This window comes from Gopherus evgoodei, chromosome 6 (genome assembly GCF_007399415.2).
Source record: "Gopherus evgoodei ecotype Sinaloan lineage chromosome 6, rGopEvg1_v1.p, whole genome shotgun sequence".
In the NCBI taxonomy this organism is placed as follows: Eukaryota; Metazoa; Chordata; order Testudines; family Testudinidae; genus Gopherus; species Gopherus evgoodei.
This window is the reverse complement of record NC_044327.1, coordinates 80,158,691-80,181,574: the sequence shown is the minus strand read 5'-3', so window position 1 is coordinate 80,181,574 and position 22,884 is coordinate 80,158,691. Positions and strand designations below refer to the sequence as shown.

Below are 22,884 nucleotides of genomic sequence, written 5' to 3'. Positions count from 1 at the left end.
TCATATTCCAACTTATTCATGATGACAACAGCATCTCCTTTGTCAGTCTTTTTTCATTATGTCAGAGTTGTTCCTGAGGCTGTTGATGGCATTGTGTTCAGCACAGCTTAGGTGATGGGGCAAGTGATGCTGCTTTTCCACAATTTCAGGCCCATGCACACTGATGGAAGCAATCTGTGTAGAAGTCCAAAACTGTTGTTTCAGCCTTCAGGAGGAGTCCACACAGAAGCCTTCTTTTTGTAGTGCTGGCAGGAAGGAATGGCAATTTTACAACAAAAAAACCTTCAAAAACAGGCTGCTGAACTTGAATAAAAATGCAAATTAGATACAATTAATTTAGGTTTGAACAGAGACTGGGAATGATTGGGCTATGACACTAAATGAATATTTCCCCATGTTAAGTCTCCTCACACCTTCTATGGGTCATCTATTATCACTTCAAAAGTTTTAGTTTTTTTTCCCTCCTGCTGATAGCAGCTCATCTCAATTGACTGGCCTCTTACAATTGGTATGGCTTCTTCCACCTTTTCATGTTCTCTGTATGTATAAATATCTTCTTGCTGTGTGCTCCAGTCTATGCATTCGATGAAATGGGCTGTAGCCCACGAAAGCTTATGCTCAAATAAATTTGTTAGTCTCTAAGGTGCCACAAGTACTCCTGTTCTTTTTGCAGATAAAGACTAACACGGCTGATACCCTGAAACCAGTTTCTGGCAGTCACACATCCACGAGCATGGGGTTATGTCCCTGACCATCTTGGTTAGCAGCCATTGATAGACCTATCCTCTATGAACTTAACCAATTTTTTTTTCAAATGCACTTACACTTTTGGCCTCACAATAGCCCTGGCAATGACGATCCAAATAAGATTGATGAGTGAGTTCCTGTACAACAATTTATCAACAGTTTTCCCCTCCAGTCACTGTGGCAACCCCCCACTAGTATTTTAACCAGTATACATTCTCTTTTATACATAATTAAATAAAATTATGTACTATCAACCACAAACCATATTATAATTTTCCACCCAACAATGACTGGGGAGCTCAAAAAGCATAATCTTTGTGTTTCACAGAATTTTATTAAATTAACATCAAAAACTTCAACGAGCTTTATTACTATTTTCATCAACATTAGGAAAATGCTGCCTGACACATGCTAACACTTTTCAAGCAAAACAGAAAGTTCTTCTTTAATTCTCCAGACAAACCATTAGCAGCACTAAGCAACAATTTCTTACACACAGTGTAAAAAGCTAATGTATAGTAGCTTACAGGAACAAGTTTTCCCCAAACCGTGTGCTATATACATTAAATATACTAATTGCTAAAGCCATTTTTAAGAGCTAAAAGCTCAACGCTCTATAAGGCTTCCTTTAAGGAGTGCTTCCTTTGGTACAAACTTAATTCAATGCAAACAGTTCAATTTACAAACTTTACATGTAACATGCAAAATAATTACCTCCAGACTAGGCATCTAATAATGTTTATTTCATCACTTTGTTTTCCTGCTGAATCAGACCAATCACGTTTGATAGATTTTTTTTAAATCTTAAAATTTAAAGCGTGCAAGTTCTTATAAAAAATAGTTAAAAGTCAAGCTGGCAGCCCACTGTCCTACCAAAAGCATTCAACAGTACATTAGGCTGCTATTAAAAAATACAAAATTTAAAAAACTGTACAACAGTTAACACTGGTCTCCTGTTTTGGATCCGTTATGTTCAGCCCCCTACGTCATGTAATTTCTGCTCTTTTGTATCCTAGATTTGACCTCATTAATGCTCAACTCATGCAGAAACTTCCACACTTGCTAAACTTTAAACTCATGAATAGTCCCATTGAGATCAAATTAAATACACAAGTCTTTGCAGGACTGGCGTGTAAACTACAAACCTGGAGCAAAGCAGTTGTTACAAACTTCTTTCAAAGTCAACCATTCCATTGCAGACAGTTCCAACATTATAGAATTGTAATTTCTTTAATCTCAAGTATGAAAAAAGTGTGAAAGTGTAGGAGGAACTGAGGTGTTCTTACAAATACTGTAAAGGGAAGGCAGAATTCTTGGAATATTTATATGATAAAAGCAAAATCAACTTATTGGAAATTCAAAGATATATATGGTTAAAATATTAGCCATGAGAATTTATTTTTCCACATTAATCATCTATACATACACACGTATATACACACACATATATAAATGAGTTAAAATTAAATTCCCATGGCAAGTTTTTAAGGTCTAGCTGATCTCCTTTTAAGAAAATGCAGGCTCTCTTCTAGGTATGCATATCTACCAAGAGAAGCACAAAGGCCTGTGCACAACTTTAGAAAATGTCTGTTTGACATGTCATTTCCTAGTATCTGCTCTAGAATGTGCAGGTCCAGGCACTTTAGTAACACCTCATGTGCACAGAAGATGGAGTTTGTTCTTTGTACAAAAGCAGTTGGTAATATTGTACCCTCATCCGCTGTTTTAATTTTTTTAAAAAATGATGTGGCTTTGCCAATACCAGTTGGGTTCCACTATGCTAGCAACTTTTGGAAGGCCTCTGCAGTACACCCTAGAAGGTGTGCCTGATTTTAAAGCACGACGTCATGCAACTTTGCTCATAGCAGGTCTAATCAATATAGTGTTTTAAAACAGTGATAACTGTAGACAATCAAATGAAGGTGCTCAATCTTGCCAAGATGGTGGAACTGAAAGTGTAAGTGGGAAATTTTTGAAAATCTACCCTAATCTAGAAAAAGAGGCTTGGAAGTTTCCCGTGAGATTTGACCTTTTCCATTGGCAAATACAGATTTTTCATCTCTTGTTCACAATCTGTTACTATGCCAGCATAGTTCTAAGAACAGAATGTGTTGATCTATGTACCCATTACTAACAAAAGCAATCTCAGTAGCAACAAGTGTGAGGTTATACATAACATTAATTTTAAAGTTCCCAGTAACAATGATAGATTTAAAAATATTTACAGTCTGGAGACATGTACAGTTTGCAATAATTTACAGTTTACAAGAATTTTAACTTGAGTGAAATTCTGGGTCTAAACAACTTAATAGTATTTTTAAGTACAATATTTGCTTATACTTAAAAGGGAATGATACACTAGGATAAAAGCAGGTTTTCCCCCCCTATTTCTGCCACAGATGTTTTCCCACTCTTGTTCTTGAAAATGTTTATCTACTCAAATTATGCAAGATAGTTAACAATGCAAGATAACTAAAGTGGAATATGGGCACGATTTAAGATAGGAAAACCAGAAACAGGAGAAATAAAGTTTTTGTCGGCACACCATGTTTACACATGTAAGAATCAGATTTACAAAATGGAATTTTTGGTACACTTTTGTTTTATCTTTTATGAAAAATATTGTAAATACCCATCTGCTTTTGAAATACATAGGACAACAAGACATAATAGGTAAACAAAGTTACAAAGAATACTGAAAATTAGGGAATAGCATTTTATAAGCATAAAACATAAATCAAGTTTAAAAAATACAGCAAAACTATCACACAAAGTAATTGCAAATGGACAACCAGTAAGATTATTCAAAAATATGCTTCTTTAAATGCTACAGTGGTTTACTACTTGTGCTCCTGGGGGAATTCTGCATCACTGTGCACATGTACAATTCACATCCCCTACAAAAATGTTTTGCTTTCCTGCAGAAAAATGACTTTTTACAGGGAAACAAAGGGAAGCTGCAAGAGCAGTCACACATCCCTCTCAGGCAGCCTGGGCACATTGGCTTGAGTGCCTAGAGCAGCCAGTGGAGACGTAAGTCACTGCAGGGGGGAGGGGGGAGAGAAGAAGAGGGGCTGGGTGTGCAGACATGCAAGCAAAAGAGACTCTGTCCCTCTCACTCCCTATTGTGGTGAATCCCATGTGGAGGGTTAGGGCTTCTGGGGATTTGGAGGTATGTGTGAGGTAGACTCTGTCCCTTCAGGCAGAGCAGAATGTAGCAGCCTGCTGGCTAAGTTGTTCCCATAGTTGTTAGTGAACTGTTCCCATTCTTAGTGAATTCCCCCTGGGAGGATAAGACAGGCATAAAAGTTTTAAGGCTCCTTTACATTGCCAGAATGGTTTCAAAGAGTCTTATTATAAATGACAGTGACCTTATCAATGCTTATAGTGCTTTAGTGATTAGAACTGGTCTAAATTTTTGGACTGAAAAATTTTCCTATCAAAATGTGCTCCAAGAACTGTTTACTGTCAGCCTTTCTGGAAATGGTCAATAGCAAATATAAAATTGACAGTTTGACCTCCCAGTTTTACAGTTTTACCTTGCCCTTCAGTTGCCTATGATGATATTGAGCATATGGATGCATATATTTGTTGACTAATAACTAGAAATAAAGGGTCAAATAGCTACATTACAATCAGACAAGAGAATTTGGGGATTTCCTCCAGAACTCCCCACTCCCATGCTCCATGCATTGTATTGTAGTTTAAATAAATTACCAAAATAATTGAAACTGGCAATGGTTATATGGCATTATTTTTTACAAAATATGAGGAATTTAAAATATTCTGCACAGAATTTTTAATTTTTTAGCGCAGAATTCACCTAGGAGCGTACAAAAGTCATGAACATACTGTGTTAACAGAGATTGCGGATCTCAACTTCTTCCGTTCCTTGATTTTGAATAATGGGAATCTTAACCGAAGGAACTGTTTGTATTTACAGACTGAAAACAAGCTTGTACTTCTTATAAATTATACTTAATATATATTAAGTTATATACTTATTAAGTATATATTTATGCTTATTAAGCATATACTTGTTACAAATTCAATCTGGGCTTCAAGTTTAAAAAAGCATCAACATGTAGAAACATCTGATCTAACTGGAGGCACTGACATGAATAAACAGGAAGACATGTTCCATGGCATCAGCATTACAAAAAAATTTAATTTGCATTAAAACACTGTTACAACAAAAGATATAAAATACATATATACTGGTTCTCAAAACAGTGACCGGTACATCATTATTCTCCTGACACCAATAATGGGAGATTCCAAAAGGACTTGGGCTGTGGTTTACTTTTCTCTGGCTTCAGCAAATAGCCTGAAAAGTTACACACTTTGTGGAAAAGTGAAACAAACTTCCTTGTAAAAAATGTTAAGCAGACTGCAGTAAGGAAGCCTTAGACTAAATCCTGATTGGTGCAATGTGGGTATGCAAGTGAGTAAGACCCTGAGGGAGCTTTTCCCATCCACCCCTCCCCACAGCAGCAGGTGGTCATTCTAACCTCATGCTGGGAATGATGACTAGGTACCGCACCACAATGTTGCCACTACTGGCGAGCATGCTGATGCTTTTCAAAGGAGAAGTAACATGCATGTCACTGTACAGCATGACTGGCTGCCCTGAGCCATCTTGACCAACAACAAGACAGTGTATCTAATATTTCTGTAACACTTGTACTCTCCAGAGTAAGTCTTTATCAGAGAGGCCAAGATTTTGCCCTTAATACTTATTTTGGGGATTTAAGCTGTAGATTAAAACAACAGTCTTACCTATTTGTTATTTTACAGTAAATGTTCACTTTACCATTTAGAACACTAGTAATCTGCTGTCTTTCTTTTATTAAGATCCCGCTCTGACCTAGGAACATTTCCTTAATATAGAACACTTCAGCTCCTTTTGCCTGAGTATTTTCATTCATGATTTCTATTTTTATTGTGGACATTGTTCTTCAAGCTCGAGTAAAATGTTTAATAGCTTTGTGGAGGAAAAAACCAATGGCAATAGGCTATGTGTAGTAGTAAATTTGGGGGCTATTTGGCTGACATAACACAAAGTTCCTCTATGGAAAGCAAGCTAAGACTTAAAAAGGAAAAGTGTAACACTAAGGTCTTTGAGAATAAAAAGTATAAAATCTTCCATTTTACAGCATCACTAACTTCACAATATTGTATCTATGAGGACAAACAATTTTCATGGTCAGATAAGTTTACTTATAAAAATATTAAACCTAAGACATCAATTAACAGTGGTGAATTCTGCACCCAGAGGTGGCTGACAAAGACAAAGAGCTGTTTGGATGAGATTAGCTGGGATTTTCTGAATACAATAACCATATTATATGCTCAGAAGTTGAGTGTTGTGGTTTAGACCTCTAACGTATCTTCATGTCACAGTGCTTGCTTCTAGGTAAGTTTGACTTTACAATTAGAACATAAGTGGCTCCCTGTTCACAAGTTCGCCATCTCCTTAGAATAAAGAATAGATGTTATGTAACACCGGGTTTGAGCAATGAATCCTCCAAGGCAGCTCTTCTTCCATATAATGCTTGTCGTTCTCTCTCTCGGATACCACATGCCTTTTTCCTTTGTTGTACTGGTTGATTCTCATGTAAGAAAGAGGTTTAAAAAAAATGATACAGAATTTGTGGTTGCAAACAACTGCAAACTTTTAGGCAGCTGGGAAATCCTGAAGACCTCTATAATTACTGAAGTATCTACATGCTGATAGTACAGCCCAAAAGGCACTCCAAGGTGCCCTGCAAAGTGAAAAATACTGGTTTATGACCTTTTCTCCTTTCCTATGATGTATAAAAAACATTTGTAAGCTTAAAAATAGTTTCTATCAGGAATTCATGGCTGGTCTTCCCTACTTTTTGATGACAACTCAGAGGTCTCAAGCCTGGTCTAGACACAGATTCCTACTGATTTAATTAAAAAGATGTTATTTTAAACCAGTTTAGTTAAACTGATGCAAGTTCATGGTTTGCTATTCTTATTTCAGTTTAGTTTAAATTTGTTAAAAATACACAGATCAAGTTAAACTGAAATAAGCCACTCAAATTCAGTTAAAACACAAACTCCAATTTAGGTCAACTAGTAGGTTTAAAAATCACACTCTTTAGTCAAGGCCTTAGGCTCACAAGCCACATCTTCTTAACGGAATGGACAGGGCTGTTGAATCTTTACTAAAGACATCTTATCTCCCAGTTCTTTTTCTCAGAAAGAGATAATTCATGAAGAAGGCCACACAACATTTTAAGCAGCCTGACTAAAAACTGCTTTCCCAGTCAGGTTTCACTTGCTTTATATTTCTGAAACCCATTAGTTTTCTGCAGCTGTCCATATAATCCTCCAAAAGAAACTAAGAAAACCTTATTTTTGTAATGTAAAAAAGGAGAACGCCTGCCAAAAGTACATACCTGATAAGCCTTCTGTATACATAATAAAGATGCAACAACTACAAAAAAAAAAAAGCACAAACCTACTTTTTCTTTGCAGGTTACTGATGAGAATGGCAGACAGATACACGAGGGTAAAAGATAACTACAAATCACTTAAGATGAAGCACAAGACGGGTTATTCATTTGCTCATGAAGGTGCCATTCAGCTATAAGTCAACAGATGTGTTTTATACCATACTCATCACTATAATGTTTTTTTTCCTTAAAAAAACCACTTTTCTCCACTTCCCCTACGTCAGAAAGATTTTCTGACCTACATAGGTTTTGTACAAGAAGTCCTCTAGATTCTAAATCAATGAAAGTCACTGAAGGGTTGCAACCTGCAACCTGCAGAACCACAGAGCTGGATGCAACATTCAAGAGGCAATGGCTAGAAATGGTAATCAGAACAAAGATAGAAAGATAATCAAGCTGTTTCTTGATGTATCAATGTCAGTTCTCCATGTGTATCAGTTTGATCAGTGTTATTTCTGAAGAGTAAGACATCTGACACTTGTTAACAGCTCTATAAAGCCCAACCATATTAATAATTGTCATATAAGACACACACATCTTTTTATAAAAAAAAGTCTTATACAATCACTTAATTTTCAGTTAGGAGTGGTGGCAACAAATCTATGGGGATGGAAATTCTATTCATGTACAGAAATGCAGGTCTTCTCATCGATTAATTATCCTTCAAGAATCTAAATTTCATTGCTACTCTTCAAGTTGCAACGATAAGCTTCTTAAACAGATTGATTCAACTTCGCAAGCTGAGTCTGCAGTCAGAATGAAACAACACTAAGAGACTTTTCCCCCCTAAAGGGAGCATTAACAGGACCCTACCAAATTCACGGCCATGAAAAATGCATCACAGACCATGAAATCTGGTCTTTTGTACGCTTATACCCTATACTGTACACATTTCACAGGGGAGACCAGCATTTCTCAAATGGGGTCCGGACCCAAAAGGGAGTTGCGGGGAGGCACAAGGTTATTTTAGGAGAGTTGTGGTATTGCCACCCTTACTTCTGCGCTGCCTTCAGATCTGGGCAGCAGCTATTAGCCAGACACCCAATTCTGAAAGCAGTGCACTGCCAGCAGCAGCACAAAAGTAAAAGGTGGCAATACCATCCTTACTTCTGCACTACTGCTGGCAGCGGCTCTGCCTTCAGAGCTGGGCTCCTAGCTAGCAGCCACCAGTCTCCAACTGCCCAGCTCTGAAAGCGGTGCCACTGCCAGTAGCAGCGCAGAAGGGTAACAGTACTACAACCCCGCCCCACAACTCCTTCATGAGTCAGGACCCCTACAATTACAACATCATGAAATTTCAGATTTAAACTTTGAAACCATGAAATTTACGATTTTTAAAATCCTATGACTCTGAAATTGACCAAAACGGACTGTGAATTTGGCCCTAAGCAGTAACTTAGGAAATCTAATTGTAACCACTTAAAGGCTACCTTATTCTTTCCATTGCTAATCATATACAACACTCACCCACAAATGGGACTGTCCAGTATTGCTGGACCTGTCAATCAATCTGAAAGGGCATTTCTCATAGGAATGTTGCAAGTATTGAAATTATGAAGTCAAATATTCTTTAGGCCATTCAGGTAGTGGATGCCACTGTCACTTTTAAAAATTAGGGTATAAGTGAAGTTTACAGCACTGTTAGTTATAAAGTACTATACTCCTACAGTAATTGGCAGGATCTTAAGAGGTTTTTCAGGATATTTAAGAGGGAGTGTGCGCACAGCGGGGGATGCAGGTGAGAGGTGGCGGTATATAAAACTTATTAAGGTAACAGCAAATGAGCTAAAATATTTTTGAATGCTTTCAAAGCCATTTGATGGAGAGACAGGAATTGATAACTATCTCAAATCCTTAATTTTCAGTATTCTTTGAAGCTTTGTTTTCTCATACCACAGATTTACAACATTTAAATTAAGCATTTTTTAACAGTCTTTTCATTTCTGTTTACTATATTCCGAGCTTTACACAAATAATTCAAAGAAACTCAAAAGCGTTACCCATATTTTCTATGTCTGGCTAATATTACTTCCTCATACAAAACCACATCTTTTTGCAGTACACTTTTTTTTTAAAGTAAAATACTTTTAAAAAATAAATTCCCAATCCTGCATTTCTGATTACAGTATACAGAAAACAACAACTGAAAAAAAAAAAAGTCATTCTAATTTGTTCTCAAAGTATTCAACTTAGGATCTGTCATTCAAACTAAACAAAACTTGTCAAATTCTTACTTTTCTCCTCCTTACTATACATTTTAAAATTAAGGTACAGAAAATACATTTCTGAGACTAAAAGATGTTCAATACTTCTACATCAGCAGGATAACCTCACATTAGACTAACAAATGAAGATCACAGAGAGCAGAAAAGATAAGAGTAATAACTTCTGGGTGAATCTCTTTCAACAAAATTGCAAAGGTTCTTTATTAAAGTTAAGTACCTTTGTAGAGGCACCAAAAATGAATAGCCCTTTCAGCTGAACTTTCAAAAAAAATTTAATTTTCATTCAAAAAGAGATCTTGAACTCATTAGGTACATATATGTCCCTATCCCACTGCCCTGTAACTTACATTCAGCAACTTAAAGATTCAATATTTATTTTTATAGACTCCATATATATTATATATCTAATATATAATATATATTTATATATATATACACACACTTACAGATACATGCACACTCAGCAGGATTATAGGTATCCTTTTTTAACAGTTTGATCAGTGTTGATAATCTATTCCTTTTATTTTGTGAATTGAATGTAATTTATCTATTATCTGGAAAAATTAAATTTTAAAGACCCAAATGGAATTTGTGGATCAATAGTAGCACCAATACTGTACTTGTGAGGGTTTATATGGCCATTACTTTAAAATGACTGCAGGGATTGAGACAATATATATTTTTCTAATATTCTTCTTAGAGCATGAGCATTCCTGCACTTCTTAGGCAGCAATATTTGCTGAGTCCATGCATTTGTTCCTACCCTAAATTCAAATATTACATAGCCTTCTTTACTGTAATATACAGTATTTCTTCTGTCCTGTTGGATTTTTTTGCTTTTCACACAGAAAAGTGATCAATATCGTTCCAACAGAAATTATTCTCTCCCCATTGTATGGCTCAGTTTCAAGATGTTTAACTAGACAGCCACCGTTAGTGTTACCTGTACCTCAATACCACTAAGAGTCATCAGTCAACGACTGAAGTAATATACAAAGTTTTCAGGGCAGCTTACTATTAATGGAAAGCAAGGTACTCACAGGCGCTACCCTTTTAATTAGCCCTCCAATACCAGCCACACAAGAAGGTTAGTCACAGTTCCAATACCATAATTCAGCAGTTACCTACCTACCTACCATTTGGTAACAAAAGTTAAACCCACTTGTGATTTGAAGCAACAATATTCACCCTGAGAATACAGAGGAAGCATTTAAGAATAAAATCTGATATGTGTTTTTTCTTCACGTATGCATTCTTCCATTTTTTCTTCAGCCCCTCTGGGGTACATGGGTTTGAACTGAGAAGTTAACTTCAGATATTTCCTTTGTGAGCTGATTATTCATGCCACAGTCAGATACTGGTGATAGAAAAGCCCAAAAAGGCTTGTGAAGAAGAGACAAGCAGCAATCCACCAGGTGAGAAAAGACAGGAGTCCTCGGAACAGAAGAGGAGTGAAAATGTTCTTTAGGCTGCCCAATGCCATTGTTATTTGTACTACAGTTACCTCCATCTTCCCATCAGCAGGTGGAGACTCAGAATAAACTGAATTGGGGAGTGGATTGTTCTCCACTGGAAAGTCAGAGCTAGATTCTGGATAGATGCCCCAAGAATAATTACCTGTTAAAAGTAAGATAATAAATGAAGCAACTAGATTCCATCTCCTTTTACTTCGGTCAAGTCTATAAATATAGCAGCAGTACCCATGACATATTAGAAATAGAAAATTCTTTCTAAATAACTTCCTAAATATAAAATTGCAAAATGCCTGATGTCAACTCCCTAATTACACTACAGTAGATCTGGTAAGACAGTGTAAGACATATCCTTCATGATGGTCTGGTGTTGCTCTATTCTTCTATTAATACTAGAAGAAAATCCATGCCTCATTTACAAATAGGGTCAAGAAGTCCATGCAGTTTTAAAGATAAGACCTGAACTAATATTAGAAAATGTCATTAACAGATTTCCATAAAATGATACATGTAAAAAGCATAATTGATATAGTAGTTTTACATTTTATAAACAGAAAGATCCATGTTTCAATATACATAAAACATCACAATTTGTTTGTTATACTAAATAGTTTGCCTGTTGGATTAATAATCACAAATAGGAATTAACATCTGGTTAACAGGTGTCTTAATCAGAAAGAAGACAGAATAGTCTTAAAGCCACTACTTTAAATGACAAGAAAACATTTTCGTATATTATTGGTTACACATGATTTCTTTTAATGAACAGATATAAAAAGATAAAAGCCTTTCATAATAGGATAACAAAATTTTTTAGTAAACATATGCACTGTTTTCCTTTATCAAATTTTGCTTACCTAATGTTTTCAAAAGCAGAGTTGTATGAAGCAGCATTACCAAAGGTGCCACATACTGCAGTGCAATTACACAAAGGTAATAAAATACTCGGGCCACCTGAAATCAACAAAATCCTTATGAGTGACTTAGTGTGCAAAAAAAATCTCAACACAGCTGACATGTTATGAATGATCATAGCTAACATTTAAATACAACTGTCAGGAAAACGAGCAGCTTAAAGAAATGTGATCCTTATGAGAGAAGCTAAATTCTAAAGATTTTTCCCATCAGATTTTTAGTGTCTAAAAATACTGTCTTCAAAAACACTTTTCATGAAAAATTTCAGACTTAATAAAAGTTTCATAATACTTAAAGAGCTCATTACTTTACTAGTTACTTCCTTACAAAAGGCAGAGTTAAAAAAAAATCCATTCATCTCACTTTTTCTAAAAAATCCTATCCAATGATCTGCATTTCTATACACTAGAAGTTTGTTAAAAAGCAGTCTGAAAGTTAATGTACTTTGGATAAAAATTTTCAAAAGTGCTGGAGTGACTCAGAAGCCTAAGTCTCATTTTCAAAAGTGACTTAGGCAAATGCTTAAGTCCCACTGTCTTTCAATAAGACTTTGGCTCCTAAGGGTCTAAGTCAGGGGTGGGCAAATTTTATGGCCTCAGGACTACATCTGGGTATGGTAATTGTATGGCGGGCCATGAATGCCCAGTGGAGGAGTAATATGGGGGGCTCTATAAGGGATGTTACCGAGGAGGGGAGGGGAGCATTCATGGGGTGTGGAGTGGAGGGGAGAGGGCTCTACTGGGGCAGCACTGGGGACTACTAGGGGCCCTGCAGTGACACCAAGACAGCCATACCAGGCATCACCACAGACAGTGTCACTCTAGCTGGGATGGTTGTGGCCCCTGGGCGGTTTGAGGCTCCTAAGGATGGGGCCACGACCGGGAAGGGATCAGGCACACTGCTGCATAGGGGCAGGGTGAAGACGTGCCTGCAGAGTGTGGCTCTGCCTGCCGGAGGATGGTGCTCAAGGGAATTGAGAGTCGGGGACTGGAGAGCAGCAGGCAGGCTGAGCAGGGCAAGCCCCTGCTCCTGCTCCCTGGCAGGAGCTAGAGAGCTCAGTAAAAATGCTTGATGGGCCAGAAGCTGCCCGTGGGCCACAGTTTGCCCACCCTTGGTCTAAGTCCCTTTTGGAAAATGGGACTTAGGTGCTTTTGTTTAACAGTGTAAGATATTAGTAAATGAAAATGGTCAGAAAAATGAGAAATACAAATAGAAGCTCCATGGTTAATTTAACTAGTTAACAGAATTCACTTAAAGAATCTTCACTTCAGATTTAGATTATATTTTATTGGACTCCACTTTTAAATTATTTTATTTCTTCACAAGGAGTGGGTCCTCCTCTCCTAATCACTAATGTTATATTACATATTTATACACAACAGTTGACCCAAAGGGCTGGAGGAAAAATAAGAGGACAAAGTAAAAAAACAAAATCAGCAATGAAAAAATCAACTCCACATCTTAAGTAAGAACAAAATATTGGCCTTGTCTAAAGGATGAAAAGGCATAGAATTCTTTAAAATAGCACTAAAAAGAGGGAAGGGTTTTGAGATGAAAATGTGTCAAAAAGACAGTATGGGGAAGAGTTCCAAAACACTGGGTACTGAAGAGGAAGTATGACAACCGTGGAACCAAAGCATAAGATGACTGTTCCCGCCTTTGACAGAATATGCTCAAACAGAAAAATAGCAACCAATAAAGGAAAAGGATTGGAAGGATCATTTCCTGATTACAGCAACGAAGACCAAAAAGAGTGGAGGCGATACATAAAGATAAAACAAAAATTGATTTTGTTCAGTGGCTTTGGACTGACTGAAAAGGAGGATTTTGGAAGACTGAAGTAGAGGGCAATGTATGGAACAGGCTTTTGCTATATGAAAATTACAAAAAACTTATACACCTCTACCCCGATATAACACTGTCCTCGGGAGCCAAAAAAATCTTACCACGTTATAGGTGAAACTGCGTTATATCGAACTTGCTTTGATCCAGAGTGCACAGCCCCACCCCCAGAGCACTGCTTTATCATGTTATATTTGAATTCTTGTTATATCGGGTCATGTTATATCAGGTAGAGGTGTAGTTAACTGAGATATTTAGGTTTCAGAGCAGCACCCGTATGAGTATGGGTACTTCCACCTTTTCATGTTCTCTGCATGCATAAATATCTGCTTACTGTATGTTCCATTCTATGCATCCGATGAAGTGGGCTGTAGCCCACAAAAGCTTATGCTCAAATAAATTTGTTAGTCTCCAAGGTGCCACAAGTACTCCTGTTCTTTGAGATGTTCAAAAGATGTTGCATTTTCCAGATAACATGAGAAATATGAGTGCAGAAAGATTCTGATTAAAGAACTCCGAGGTTCCTAGCAGCAACAACTGGACTGATTCTGGTATTGATGATCGTGAGAAGAGCCCTGTGAATAAACCTATCTTAATCCTGAAACTCCACATTAGTCATCATGCTTCTGACTAAAAATTATGGGCTAGAAATCTCCTTCAAAGCCCTTTTGCGGCCATTGCTTAATATTTTGCGGGTGACACAGATACTACACTGTCGTGCAGAACACAATGCCATCCACAGCCTCAAACCACCCTGACATTATAATCAAAGAGGCTGATAAAGAAGGTGCTGCTGTCATCATGAACAGGTCTGACTACCAAAAGGAGGCCACTAGACAAGTCTCCAATATCAAATTCTATAGGCCACTTCCCTCAGACCCCACTGAGGAATACACTAAGAAACTGCACCATCTACTCAGGACATTCCCTACACTAACACTGGAACAAATCAACATACCTTTAGAGCCCCGACCAGGGTTATTCTATCTACTACCCAAGATCCACAAACCCGGAAATCCTGGACGCCCCATCATCTCGGGCATTGGAACTCTCACTGAAGGACTGTATGGATATGTGGACTCTCTATTGAGATCCTATGCCACCAGCACTCCCAGCTATCTCTGTGACACCACTGATTTCCTGAGGAAACTATAATGCATTGGTGACCTTCCAGAAAACACCATCCTAGCCACCATGGATGTAGAGGCTCTTTACACAAATATCCCACACACAGATGGAACATAAGCTGTCAGGAACAGTATCCCTGATGATGCCACAGCACAGGTGGTTGCTGAGCTCTGTGCCTTTATCCTCACACACAACTGTTTCAAATTTGATGACAATATATATCTCCAGATCAGTGGCACTGCTATGGGCACCCGCATGGCCCCACAATATGCCAATATTTTTATGGCCGACCTGGAACAACGCTTCCTCAGCTCTCATCCACTCACGCCCCTTCTCTACCTATGCTACACTGATGACATCTTCATCATCTGGACCCATGGGAAGGAGATTCTGGAAAAATTCCACCATGATTTCAACAGTTTCCACCCCTCCATCAACCTCAGCCTGGACCAATCTACACAGGAGGTCCACTTCCTAGACACCACGGTGCAAATAAGTGATGGTCACATTAACACCACCCTATACCGAAAACCTGTTGATCGCTATGCCTACCTTCATGCCTCCAGCTTCCATCCCGGGCACACTACACAATCCATTGTCTACAGCCAAGCACTGAGGTACAACCGCATCTGCTCTAACTCCTCAGACAGAGACCAACACCTACAACATCTCCACCAAGCATTCTCAAAACTACAATACCCGCACGAGGAAATAAGGAAACAGACCAACAGAGCCAGACGTGTACCCAGAAGCCTCCTACTGCAAGACAAACCCAAGAAAGAAACCAACAGGACTCCACTGGCCATCACATACAGTCCTCAGCTAAAACCCCTCCAACGCATCATCAACCCATCCTGGACAACGATCCCACACTTTCACAGACCTTGGGTGGCAGGCCAGTCCTCACCCACAGACAACCTGCCAGCCTGAAGCACATTCTCACCAGTAACTGCACACTGCACCGTAGTAACTCTAGCTCAGGAATCAATCCATGCAACAAACCTCGATGCCAACTTTGCCCACATATCTACACCAGCGACGCCATCACAGGACCTAACCATATCAGCCACACCATCACCGGTTCATTCACCTGTATGTCCACCAATGTAATATACGCCATCATATGACAGCAATGCCCCTCTACTATGTACATTGGCCAAACTGGACTGTCTCTACGGAAAAGGATAAATGGACACAAATCAGATATTAAGAATGGCAATATACAAAAACCTGTAGGAGAACACTTCAACCTCCCTGGCAACACTATAGCAGATCTTAAGGTGGCCATCCTGCAGCAAAAAAACTTCAGGACCAGACTTCAAAGAGAAACTGCTGAGCTTCAGCTCATCTGCAAATTTGTCACCATCAGCTCAGGATTAAATAAAGACTGTGAATGGCTTGCCAACTACAAAACCAGTTTCTCCTCCCTTGGTTTTCACACCTCAACTGCTAGAACAGGGCCTCATCCTCCCTGATTGAGCTAACCTCGCTATCTCTAGCTTGCTTCTTGCTTGCATATATATACCTGCCCCTGGAAATTTCCACTACATGCATCCGACGAAGTGGGTATTTACCCATGAAAGCTCATGCTCCAAAACGTCTGTTAGTCTATAAGGTGCCACAGGATTCTTTGCTGCTTTTACAGATCCAGACTAACATGGCTACCCCTCTGATACTAGATACTACACTAATAGTCATAGTGATAAGTACTATTATTGAAAAACCTAAAACAGACAAGTACATTTTTGTGCTATATGACACCACTTTCCAGATCACATCTCCCATGGGACTGACTAACATGTTGCACTCAGTACTTCTCTGCAAAATGAGCCTATCCCTCTCAAACTGTTGCATAGTGGCCTTACAAATTTCTATCCACCCATTTGGCCATAGTAATTTGACTGCTAAAAGAAATAATTATTCAGTGTTATCATGGTAACAAGATGGACAAGTACTTGTACATCCAGGCTAGTACATTTTTGTGATACTTTTACAAAATTGCCCTATCATTCAGCTCTTTATATTAAAAAAAAAGTTCTTCCATTTTATGCTATATATTTGTATATAGTTCCTTTCACAGTTCAAGGATCTTTGCACATTTAGCACACTATACAGCCATACAACCTTACCTTTGCCTCTGAAAGTGGGAATATAACCACACCCTTGTTTCTCCTAACAAAGCCAACCATTGCCTCTGTGCCCACCATAAGTCTAAATCACCACTCATTCATACACTCCACAGACCTTTGCAGAAGTCTGTGTCCCATTAATCTGGGAAATACAGCAGCTGATTGCCAGAGATTATGCTGGACAAAAAGGCTGTGATAGGTACAGTTCTGTGATTGCCTGTAGGGACTCCTTAGGACATGGAGCAAAGGAAGCAGAGTTTAGCTGTGTGGCTGTGGTGTGTGGAAAATATTAGTCAACTCTGCATTTCCTGGATTTGAGGGGGTTTCCCCTTGCAATGGGAGTCTTCTTGTAAAAAAACAAAACAAAACAACACTCAAGAAACCTCCCAGTTTACAATTTTTGGATGTGAATTCTGAACCTGTGGAAAGGTACAAGGACAGGGCAATGCATTGTGCCTAACAAGCTATGTTAAATCATTTCAAACATTTACCATTTTTGTTCCATTCTACTTACCATTTTCTGCAGATCAACCATACTTATTCTGCCAGCCTCCTTTTTCATCTGATCCACACATTTCTGTGCTAAATTAAGGTAGGCTTGCAGGTTTTTGCGCATCATGGCCAACCGTAAAGCGCACAATAGGATAACTATCCACAGTCGTACCGTATCAAATGTTGCTTCTGACATTCTGTGGATCAAAACAGCCTAGTAATATTCTCCAAAAGTCATTCCTATATATACTTAATGCTATGTATCTGTTTACATTATATTATCTGCACAAAAAACCTGACGTGTCTTGAAGGTAATATTTAATATAATTATTTACATAGCTCCTGTTCAAGCAATATACAATTTTCCCTTCTCCCTCAGTTCCTTACACTTCCCATTCATGCCATAGCACTAGGCCTATATAAATATCCAAGTAACTGCAATGGGAAAACCTGGGAAGTTCTGTCAGTATTGAAGATTTCAAGCAATCTGGAATAATAAATGAGAACTATGCATTCCAAATGCTTTAAGATTTGGAATCTTCACTATACAGCTGTAAAATATCAACGGAAGTAAAGCCTAATTATATCTTTGGCCCTCTAGCCAGGTTAAATGCCAAGTCACTGCAATAGTTTTTCTAGTTAAAAAAAACATTAAAGTACAAAAACTCAAATTGTAATTATATTGAGTTCACTGCCAATGCAACTTCCTTTGGCATACAAAGTGGTCACAACAATTAGCTTTTATTTCTAGAAACAAAACAGTAAAAAAAACCTCCAAACTTATTTTTACTGTGATAGTTATTATTTTAATTTTTTCAAAAAAATTACTTAGTGTCATAAACAGATAGTTAAGGGTTAATAGAACAGAAGTACTTCATGTCTCTTTTGCCTGTAAAGAGTTAACAAGTTCAGTGAGCCTGGCTGTCACCTGACCAGAGTACCAATCAGGGGACAGGATACTTTCAAATCTTGAGGGAGGGAAGTTTTTGTGTGTGCTGTTAGTGTTTGGTGGTTGTTCTCTCTGGGTTCTGAGAGTGACCAGACATGCAACCAGGTTTCTCTCCAACCTCTTTGATACAGTGTCTTATATGTCCAGAATAGTGAGTACTAGGTAGATAAGGCGAGTTAGGCTTATGTTTGTTTTCTTTATTTGCAAATGTGTATTTGGCTGGAAGGAGTTCAAATTTGTATTTTGCTGAAAGGATTTTAATTTGTACTTGTATACTTAGACACTGGGAATACCCTCCCAGCCTATAGCTGAAAGACCCTGTAACATATTCCATCTTAAATTTACAAAGATAATTTTTACTGTTTTTTCCTTTCTTTAATTAAAAGCTTTTCTTGTTTAAGAACCTGATTGTTTTTTTATTCTGGTGAGACTCCAGGGGACTGGGTCTGGATTCACCAGGGAATTGGTGGGGAGAAAGGAGGGAAGGGGGACAGAGAGGTTAATTTTCTCTGTGTTAGGATTACTCTCTCTCTCAGGGAGAGTCTGGGGGGGCGGGGGGGGGGAGGTGAATTTTCCTCTCTGTTTTTAGATTCAAGGAGTTTGAATCACAGTGATCTTCCAGGGTAACCCAGGGAGGGGAATGTCTGGGAGAGGCAATGGTGAGGGAAAGGGTTTACCTTCCTTGTGTTAAGATCCAGAGGGTCTGGGTCTTGGGGGTCCCTGGGTAAGGTTTTGGGGGAACCAGAGTGTACCAGGCACTGGAATTCCTGGTTGGTGGCAGCGCTACAAGTACTAAGCTGGTAATTGAGCTTACAGGAATTCATGCTGGTACCCCATCTTTTGGACGCTAAGGTTCAGAGTGGGGAATTTTACCATAACACTTAGCTTCAATAAATAAAGTGACACTGCAGCCTCTCTCCAATACACAAATCAGGAAACATGTAGGGTATGTTTACCATGGAGACTACAGCAGTATAACCTCCTCTCCAAATAAAGTTAGCTACTCTACTGACCACACTGCAAGATAACACCCCACCTAGAAAGAGTGATTTGATTAGCAGCACAGCAATTCTATTAGAGTGACTGGATTAGTAGCTGATGAACTATGTTAACTCAGATGCTGCATCACCACTACATTATTAGCTCTCAGGTGTCAGCAGCAGCACTTGAGCTTCAACACACATCCCGTAATAGGCCAGCTTGTTCAAACTTAAAGCACCACTTATAACTCAAGCTAGACACCCGTGTGTGCACAGAGATGGGACAACTCTAGTTATAGCTTGAGAAATATTGCAGAGAAAAACAAGCCTGGCCTATGCTACAGCACCTCTTAGGGATATGGTGGAATCTCTGCAGGGCCTATGCCAAGTATTCCTTCCATGGTCAGAAACAGGGATTTTAAGGCCCCTTTATGTCACTTCAGCCCTTTTACCTGGCATAAATGGAACAGAATGGGGGTGAAGAATCTGATTCTAAGACTTCAGAACAAATGTTAAAAAGGAACCTTACAAAGGTATGCTCTCTTTGCCCAGAGGTGGGTTCATAATGTAGTCCTTGGTGATTGGTTTTACCCACAATAAGACCATAAGTAACGGTGCCAAGAAGTTTATATGCAGCAATGTTCTGGAAGGAAAGAAAAAAGGAAAATATATTTAATACATACGATCATTACACTAGCAATCCAGATTTTCATACCTCCAAATTGTTGAAAGTAATGAGGCTTGGCAGAATTTGTTTTAATATATTTGGCTGACAATATCATTGTTTAATTATAAGCTTTTTTTTCAATTTTTATAGATTTAAATTTTCACAGTGGCAGGAATTTATGAAGCGAGTCAGATAATTATTTAATGCCAGTAGTCATTCAGTGTCAAAAAGTTAAAGCTTGATAACTGTAAAATACAAAGTTGTAAATATCACATGTAAAAATATATAAAGTAAATATCCTTAAATAAAACAAACTTAGGAAGCACTTCTCTGACTCTGCCTATCAGTAAATTTCAAACAATCATTGACGGAAGTATCTTTTCTTCAGTTTGTATGTATGCTGAAATAAATGTTTACTGACATACCGTATATACTCTTTCATAAGCTGAATATTTTTGGTAAAAAAATGACGCATCAAAGAAAGGGGCTGTACACCAAAATTTGATGATTTTAAACTCTATGGCAGGATTCGGCAATCTATGGCATGCATGCCAAAGGTGGCAAACAAGGTGATTTACTGTGGCACGCTGCTGCCAGCCTGGTGTCCCAGCCACCAGCTCCTGGCTGGCAGGGGCCGGCAGACAGAACCCCCAACTGACAGCGGGCTGAGCGGTTCAGCCCGCTGCCAGCCAAGGTCCCAGCCACTGGCCCCACTCAGCCTGCTGCCAGTCTGGGGTTCCATCTGCCAGCCCCTGTAAACGTAAAATGTATTACTGGCAAGTGACACCTTAAACTACTGCAAATAAATGAAGACTTGGCATACCACCTCTGAAAAGTTGCCAACCTTTGCTCTATGGAATCATTGAAACTAATACACTATAGTTTTGTTTACCTGGAGCATCTGCAGGCATGGAGCCCCTCAGCTTCCTGTGGCCACAATTCACCGTTCCCAGCCAATGGGAGCTGCAGGAAGTGGCGCCATGCCTGCAGACGCTCCAAGTGAACAAAACGTCCCGACCCGCCAGCAGCTTACCCTGACAGGCCAGGAGCCAAAGTTTTCCACCCCCTGAAATACAGGTTCGGCTTTTGAAAGGGTCATACAGTTTTTGCTATTTTTACCCATCCATTTTGGGAGGTTGGCTTATAAACGAACGGGCTAATGAACGAGTATATACCAATAAAAATCAAATCCTTCCAAGACTAAAAATAATGTGGGAGTTTCTCAATAAAACTGTGAGAAAGTGGTGGAAATAGGGAATTTTTCTTTTCTTCAGCATGCTTACGGGATTTTAACAACAAAAGAATTAGCCACGCAATTTCATGATAATTAATGATTAGATACTGTGGTGAAAGGTGCGCAACTCTGAATAAACTCCTATTTCAGTGTATTCTAATGAACCATAAGGAACCACATGTTACACAGCAACATGGTTAGTGACAGCTGTTGTAAATATCTACATTGGTATAATCTATGTTTAATCTAAGAACTCAGTATCTCAAACTGATAATTATGGAAAATATTCAATTCCATTAGTGGAAAGTGAGATTAGTAACATGAATATTTTTGTACTATTGAAAAGATTAGGTTGTTATTCACACAGAATCAGGGAAACATTTTATCATTTCTGGCAAGTCAAATCTGCCAATTTTGTATAGATTTTCTTAATTGGGAACCTTGACTAACTCAAAGTGAAATTTGATACTTGCATACAATTATAGCTGCTCAGAGAGAAAACATTGTAAGAAAGATAGATCATTTCTAGAATAGTTACTTTTAAAAGTACTGGATTCACAGCAAATTAAACTGGATGGTTAAAATAAAAACCAAGTTGTGGGAATGCAAAACAAGAATGAACTTTTTTTTTTTTAAATGAACCTAAGGCCTGTGAAGATAAAGCCCATGCTCAGCTCCTCTCAGAAAGCTAATATCAGTACAATCTCAAAAGGGCTTGATTGTGCCCCCATTAAAGTCAATGGAAATATTTCCATTGACTTCAGTGGGTATAGAATTAAGTGCAACATTGCAATATTAGCTGAGCCAGACTGCCCATACTCCCATATCTAAAGAAAGTGCTACAATACTATAGGGGAGTCAACCAGGTGAATAAAAATTTATCCTAAAAGTATCAGATGTCATTCAATTAAAACACTATTAAGACTCTTAAAACCATCTGTATTTGTATTTTCAGAAGCATCTCATCATGCAGTCTGAGTAAACCACTGGTTCAGGAATAAAAAAGCAGTGCTAGTGATGCAGTGTTGCTAGGGAACACCACAGCATCAAGGAGCAGCTCAAAGCAGTTCAGTAGCTTGTGAACGGCTTTTACCTACTCTTTTGCTTATTTAAGTCACATCATTAGATCAGTGGACTAGAACGTGTAAAGGGGTGGCAAGAATCCATGTGTGTCCATTGGAGCAGTGTGAAAAAGGCTGAAAGTACTCAAAGCAACCTATGGAAAAGGGGTGGATGGGTAACTACAGAAAAAAAAACCACACACACACGGTGCTGCTGAAAGAAAATTAAGAGGATTATCAAAATTAAACATTAAAAATAGCCACACCAACAAGATTTTTTATTCTATATAGTATGTCACCAAGAACAAGTATAATTAAATATTAGGATATTACAGTCCAGGATTGTCAGTGGGGATTAGGTACTCAGAAAACCCTGAAGGGAAATTTAAAATGTATTAAAACAAAACATGTCTGAATTTGGGCCTCTAACTAGGTAAGAAGCTAGATTTGAAAATGTGGCTTTAATCTAGTGTCAACTCCCACTCCTCAATTAAATACCTTTGATTATATAAATAGCATGATAAGTAACAGCCACTTACCTATTCAACCTTATTGAAA

General features: G+C 38.4%; 1 protein-coding gene across 5 annotated transcripts in view; it reads right to left on the bottom strand.

Moving 5' to 3' along the window:
• Positions 1-1,074: 1,074 nt before the first annotated feature.
• Positions 1,075-22,884, bottom strand: part of TMEM161B (transmembrane protein 161B) — an 83,138-nt gene continuing 61,328 nt past the window's right edge. For all 5 annotated transcript variants that reach the window (XM_030565864.1, XM_030565865.1, XM_030565863.1 and 2 more), the window contains 4 exons: positions 19,894-20,007; positions 17,458-17,632; positions 11,787-11,883; positions 1,075-11,074 (listed from right to left, as the gene is read on the bottom strand). In XM_030565864.1, coding sequence (XP_030421724.1) covers positions 10,797-11,074; positions 11,787-11,883; positions 17,458-17,632; positions 19,894-20,007 — 664 coding nt within the window. In that variant the 3' untranslated portion in view covers positions 1,075-10,796. The remainder of the gene's footprint in view (positions 11,075-11,786; positions 11,884-17,457; positions 17,633-19,893; positions 20,008-22,884) is intronic.